This window comes from Chiloscyllium plagiosum, chromosome 13, assembly GCF_004010195.1.
Source record: "Chiloscyllium plagiosum isolate BGI_BamShark_2017 chromosome 13, ASM401019v2, whole genome shotgun sequence".
Lineage (NCBI taxonomy): Eukaryota > Metazoa > Chordata > Chondrichthyes > Orectolobiformes > Hemiscylliidae > Chiloscyllium > Chiloscyllium plagiosum.
In genome coordinates, this window is record NC_057722.1 from 5,178,875 (window position 1) to 5,185,259 (window position 6,385).

The 6,385-nt window shown below is 43.4% G+C and overlaps 1 protein-coding gene across 3 annotated transcripts in view; it reads left to right on the top strand.

Annotated features, from left to right (window-relative positions):
- Positions 1-6,385, top strand: part of thap4 (THAP domain containing 4) — a 78,379-nt gene that overhangs the window by 23,699 nt on the left and 48,295 nt on the right. Inside the window, exon 5 of one of the 3 annotated variants that reach the window (XM_043701725.1) lies at positions 940-1,027. The exons of the other annotated variants lie outside the window; for them this stretch is intronic. Within the exon in view, the coding sequence (XP_043557660.1) occupies positions 940-950 (11 nt within the window). The 3' untranslated portion in view covers positions 951-1,027. Of the gene's footprint in view, positions 1-939; positions 1,028-6,385 lie in introns of those variants that run through there. 3 annotated transcript variants of the gene reach the window in all.

The following is a 6,385-nucleotide window of genomic DNA, read 5'->3' on the forward strand; positions in this document are numbered from 1 at the left end:
AATCAATTCTCCAGGTACTCAAGGGAGATAAATTTGCAGGGCTATGAGGGTAGAGCAGGGGAGTGGAGCTGACTGCATTAATCCAGAGGGTCATTGTGGTTTACAGGTGCTGAATGGCCTGCTGTACTATTATGACTCTCTGATAGGCAAAAGCTTTCTTGTATAGATCTGCCATGCTTTTATTAATGATCTGTTTGTTGCTTCAGCTTTTGAAGCTGAAGATAAATAAGATTCAGTGCTGGAATAATCTCTGTTTCAAAGGAATTACATGTTAAACCAAATGTAAGACACAGTCATCCAGTAATGAATTCTAAGTTTGTGAGAAGATTTGTGGGTGGCACAGTGGTTAGCACTGCTGCCTCACAGCGCCAGAGACCCGGGTTCAATTCTTCCTCCAGCATTTATAGTGGCCTGTCTCTGCCGCTTCCAGTTGTTAGTTTCAGCTGTCCGCTGTAGTGGCCTGTATATTGGGTCCAGGTCGATGTGTTTGTTGCTGGGGTTTGTGGATGAGTGCCATGCTTCTCGGAATTCCCTGGCTGTTCTTTGTTTGGCTTGCCCTATAATGGTAGTGTTGTCCCAGTCAATTTCGTGTTGCTTGTCGTCTGCGTGTGTGGCTACTAGGGATAGCTGGTCGTGTCGTTTCGTGGCTAGTTGATGTTCGTGGATGCGGATCGTTAGCTGTCTTCCTGTTTGTCCTATGTAGTGTTTTGTGCAGTCCTTGCATGGGATTTTGTACACTACATTGGTTTTGCTCATGCTGGGTATCGGGTCCTTCGTTCTGGTGAGTTGTTGTCTGAGAGCGGCTGTTGGTTTGTGTGCTGTTATGAGTCCTAGTAGTTGCAGTAGTCTGGCTATCAGTTTGGAAATGCTCTTGATGTATGGTAGTGTGACTAGTCCTTTGGGTTGTGGCATGTCTTCGTTCCGTTGTCTTTCCCTTAGGCATCTGTTGACGAAATTGCGCCAGAAATTGCGAACTGACAGCCAGACTACTGCGACCACTAGGACTCATAACAGCACACAAACCAACAGCCACACTGCAACGGACAGCTGGAACTGACAACCGGAAGCGGCAGATTCAAACCACTATAAATGCCGGAGGAAACATCACGGAAGTGCTTCATAGGAGGCTCCCAAGCACTGAGGATGTCACCTAGACAGGGGACGAAACGTCTGCAACACAAATTCCCAGCTCGGCGAACAGAACCACAGTAATGAATTCTTCCTTTTATAGAAGGATTTGTGTTAAATGTGCCCACACCCTGCTCTCGCATGTCACAGCAAGAGCATATTCTCACCATTCTCTCTCGAATTTCCTTGTCTTGCCAACAGTTCACAGAACCTCAGTGGTGAGCTCTTAACTCTGAGGAGTGATAGAGTTGTGAACTTCTATGCTAGTAACTTCAACTTATTTTCCTTACTAACATTCCAGAATGCTACACTGTATAATTAAAAGGAAGTACTGTATTCGGAATGCCTCTTTTCTGTTGCTATCTGCCATAGAGATAGACAGCATGGAAATAGGCCATCCATGCCAACCAGATACCCTAAATAAATCTAGTCCCATTTGCCAGTATTTGGCCCATATCCCTCAAAATCCTTTCTATTCATAAACCCATCCACATGTCTTTCAAATGTAGAACCAACCTGCATCACTTCCTCTGGCATTCCATACCTGCACCACTCTGTGCATGAAAAGATTGCCCCTTAGGTCCCTTTTGAATCTTTCCCCTCTCACTTAAACTTATTCCCTCTAGTTTTGGACTCCCTCACTCGAGGGAAAGGACCTTGTCTATTTATCCTATCCATTCCCCTCCTGATTTTATAAACCTCCTCAAGGTCACCCCTCGGCCTCTGACATTCCAGGGAAAATAACCCCAGCCTATGCAGCCTATTCAGCCTCTCCCAATCGCTCAAACCCTCTAACCCTGGCAACATCTTTATAAACCTTTTCTGAACTCTTTCAAATTTCACAATATCCTTCCCACAGCAGGGAGATCAGACTGGAATGCAGTATTCCAAAAGTGGTGTAACCAATGTCTTGTACAGCCGCAACATGACCTCCCAACTCCTATACTCAAAGCACTGACCGATAAAGGCAAGTATACCAAATGCCGCCTTCACTATCTTGTCGACCTGTGACTCCACTTTCAAGGAACTGTGAGCCTGCATTCCAAGGTTTCTTCATTCAGCACCATTCCCAGGATCTTGCCATTAGTGTATAAGTCGTGCCCTGATTTGCCTTTCCAAAATGTAGTACCTCACATTTACCTAAATTAAACTCCATCTGCCACTCCACGGTCCATTGGCCCACCTGATCAAGATCCCGTTGTACTCTCATGTAGCCTTCTTCATTATCGACTACACCTTCATCTGCAAACTTGCTAAGCATACCTCCTATGTTCACATCCAAATAATTTATTTCAAAGACAAAAAGCAGGGGATTCAGCACCAATCATTGTGGCACATCGCTGGTCACAGGCCTCCAGTCTGAAAAGCATCCCTGTACCATCATTCTCCGTTTTCTATCTCTGAGTCAGTTCTGTATCCAGATTGCTAGTTCTCCCTGTATTCCATGTGGTCTGACCAGTCTACAATGAGGAACTTGTTGAACGCCTTACTGAAGTCCATAGAGGTCATGTCCACCACACTGCCCTCATCAATCCACTTTGTTAATTCTTCAAATAACAGATTAAGTTAGTGAGACACAATTTCCCATACACAAAACCATGTTGACTATCCCTAATGAGTCCTTATCTTTCCAAATAAATATAAACCCTGTCCCTCAGAACTCCCTCCAACAATTTGCCCGCCACCAACATCAGGCTTACCGGTCTGTAGTTCCCTGGCTTTTCCTCACCACCTTCTTAAATAGTGATACGGATTACCCAACCTCCAGTCTTCTGGCACCTCACCTGTGGCTATTGATGATACAAATATCTCAGCAAGGGGCACAGCAATCACTTCCCCATCTTCACATAGAGTTGCTTCACATAGAAGTCTAGGAAACACCTGATCAGGTCCTGGGGATTTTATCTACCTTTTATGCCATCCAGCACCACCTCTGTAATATGGACATTTTTCAAGCTGTTACTATTTATTTACCAATGTTGTATCTAGAGCCAGAGAGATGTACAGCACAGAAACAGACTGTTCAGTCTAACTCCATGCAAACCAGAAATCCTAAACTAATCTAGTCCCATTTGTCAGCACCCGGCCCATATCCTATACCCTTCCTATTCATATACCCATCCTGATGCCGTTTAAATGCTGTGATTGTACCAGCCTCCATGACTGACTTCCTCTGGCAGGTCATTCTATACGCACACCGCCTATGTGAGAAACTTGCCCCTTAGGTTCCTTTCAAATTTTTCCCCTCTTGCCCTAAACCTATGCCCTCTCGTTCTCGACTCTTTTCCTACTGCCACCCCCCCACCCCCACTACCCCTTTGTCTGTCTCATGATTTTCTAAGCCTCTATAAGGTCACCCCTCAATGTCCGATGCTCTTGAAAACAGCCCCAGCTTGTCCTTGTAGCTCAAACCGTCCAAGCCTGGCAACTTTCTTGTAAATCTTTTCTGATCCCTTTCAAGTTTCACAACATCCTTCCTATATCAGATAGATCAGACTGGAATGCAGTATTCCAAAAGTAGTCTAACCAATGTCCTGTACAACCACAACATGACTTCCTAACTCTGAATGCTATCTCTCTCTCTGTCTCTGTGTCTATACCAGCAAAGCAAAGAAACCAAATGCTGCCTTCACTATCCTATCTAAGTGTGACTCCACTTTCAAGAAACTGTGAGCCTGTATTCCAAGGTCTCTTTATTCAGCAACACTGCTCAGGACCTTACCATTAAGTGTATAATTCCTGCCTGGATTTGCCTTTCCAAAATGTAGTGTCTCATATTTAACTAAATTAAACTCCATCTGCCACTCCTCAGCCCATTTGATAAAGATCTATCTTGCATATCTTTCTCCACAGTAAACACTGATGCACAATACTCTTTTACTATCTCCCCCAGATCCTGCGGTTCCCCACACAGGCAGCTTTGCTGATCTTTTAAGGAGCCCTTTTCTCTCATTAGTTACCCTTTTGTCCTTAATGTATTTGTAGAATCCCGATTTGCCAAAACTATCACATGTCCCCTGTTTGCCGTCTGGATTTCCCTCTTAAGTATACTCCTACTGCCCTTATACTCTTGTAGGGGGGATTCACTCAATCTCTAACTATATTTGACATATGCTTCCTTCTTTTTCTTTACCAAAACCTCAATTCTCTAGTCATCCGGCATTCCCTACACCCTTGCCCTTCACCCTAACAGGAACACGTTGTCTCTGAACTCTTGTTACCTCGTTTTTGAAGGCTTCCCATTTTCCAGCCGTCCTTTTAACCGCAAATGTCTGTCCTAGTCAACTTTTGAAAGTTCTTATATAATACCGTCAAAATTGGCCTTCCTCCAATTTAGAACTTTAACATTTTTTGATCCGGTCTATCTTTTTCCATACTGTTTTGAAACTAGTACAATTATGGTCATTGGCCCCAAAGTGCTCCCCAGCTGACACCTTAGTCACTTAATCTGCCTTATTTCCCAAGAATAGGTCAAGTTTTGCACCTTCTCTAGTAGTTACTTCCACATACTGAATCAGAAAAGCTTCCTGTGCACACTTAACAAAATCTTCTCCATCCAAGCCCTTAACACAATGGCTGCCCCAGTCAAGGTTTAAAAAGTTCAAATCCCCTACCATAACGACCGTATTATTCTTACAGATAATTGAAATCTCCTTACAAATTTGTTTCTCAATTTCCTGTTGACTATTGTGTATCCATAGTACAATGCCAATAAGGTGATCATCCCTTTCTTATTTCTCAGTTCCACCCAAATAACTTCCCTAGATGTTTTCCCAGGAATATCCTCCATAAGTATAACCGTAATGTCATCTCTAATTTAAAAACACCACTCCAGCTTTTCTCTTGTCGCCCTTTCTATCCTTCCTATAGCATCTGTATCCTGGATAATTAAGCTGCCAGCCCGATCCATCCTTGAACCACTTCTCTGTAAATGATATGTGATATTCTGGTCCCACGTTCCCAAGCAAGACATGAGTTCATCTACTTTACCTATTGGGCCTCATGCATTGAAATAAATGCAGTTTAATTGATCAGTCCTACCTCATTCTCTGATTTATTCCTGCCTGCCCTGACTGTTTGACTTGCTTCTTTTTCCAAGTGTACCAGTCTCGGGCTGACCTCTTTCCTCACCATCTCCCTGAATCCTACCTCCTACCTAACTAGTTTGAAAACTCCCGAGCAGCTCTAGCCAATTTCCATGCTAGTATATTAGTCCCCTTCCAACTCCGGTGTAATCCATCCTTATACAGGTCACTTCTATCCCAGAAGAGATTCCAGTGATTCAAAAATGCGAATCCTTCTCCCTTACACCAGCTCCTCAGCCACGCATTCATCTGCTTTGTCCTCCTGGTCCTACACTCACTGCCTCCTGGCAGTGGGAGAAATCCAGATATTACTGCCCTCTCTGAGATATCCTTGATCGTGGTACCAGAGAGGCAAAACGCCGTTCTGATTTCTTGCAGTCGGCCACAGAAATATCTGCCTGTGCCTCTGACTAGAGAATCCCCTATCAAAATTGGTTGCTTGGAACCTGATGTACTCCTCTTTACATTAGAGCCAGCATCGGTACTAGAAAGCTGGCTTGGTCAGTTTTACATTCCCCTAAGATTTCATCATTGCCTACATTTTTCCTTGTCTTTTGCTTTTCTGGGTTCAAGTCAAGTCCAGGCATCTTTGCTATGGCAAGCTCTTTGTTTAAATAAGTTCAAAGCAACTTTAGTGCTTGATCAGCACAGACTAGCAGGTTTATTTAGAGAGACTATCAGTGGTGACTATAATACAATAAAGTCTGAGGAGCACTTCTGAAGTTGAGATTCATGAATATCAGTGCAGCAATATGATTGCTTAACTGCTCAGTGGTGCTTCATTACAGTGTGAGGGGGAGTTTACTCTGCATCTAACCTCTGCTGATGAGATGGTAAGTTGTAAGATGAGCCCCACACTTGGCTGAATGAACGTTAACAGGTTTTATTAAATTGAACTATATTCAAGATCTGGTAAAAGAGGACGTCATTCCAGAACCTTGAAAGGAGCTATGACATGTCAGATCGAATGGAGCTTTTGTATTTATTGTCTGTATGCTAATTAGTTTTATTGAAGGTTTCATTTACCCTTTACTGCACCATCCCAATCGTATTCTCCTCACTTACTATTTTCAAAGCAAAAAGAAACCAATGCACTTTTCTTTCAGCCTTAACTGTACCAAACCAAAAGTTGGGTTCTGAAAGTCACTCTTCAGAAGATAAGCCAACATTCA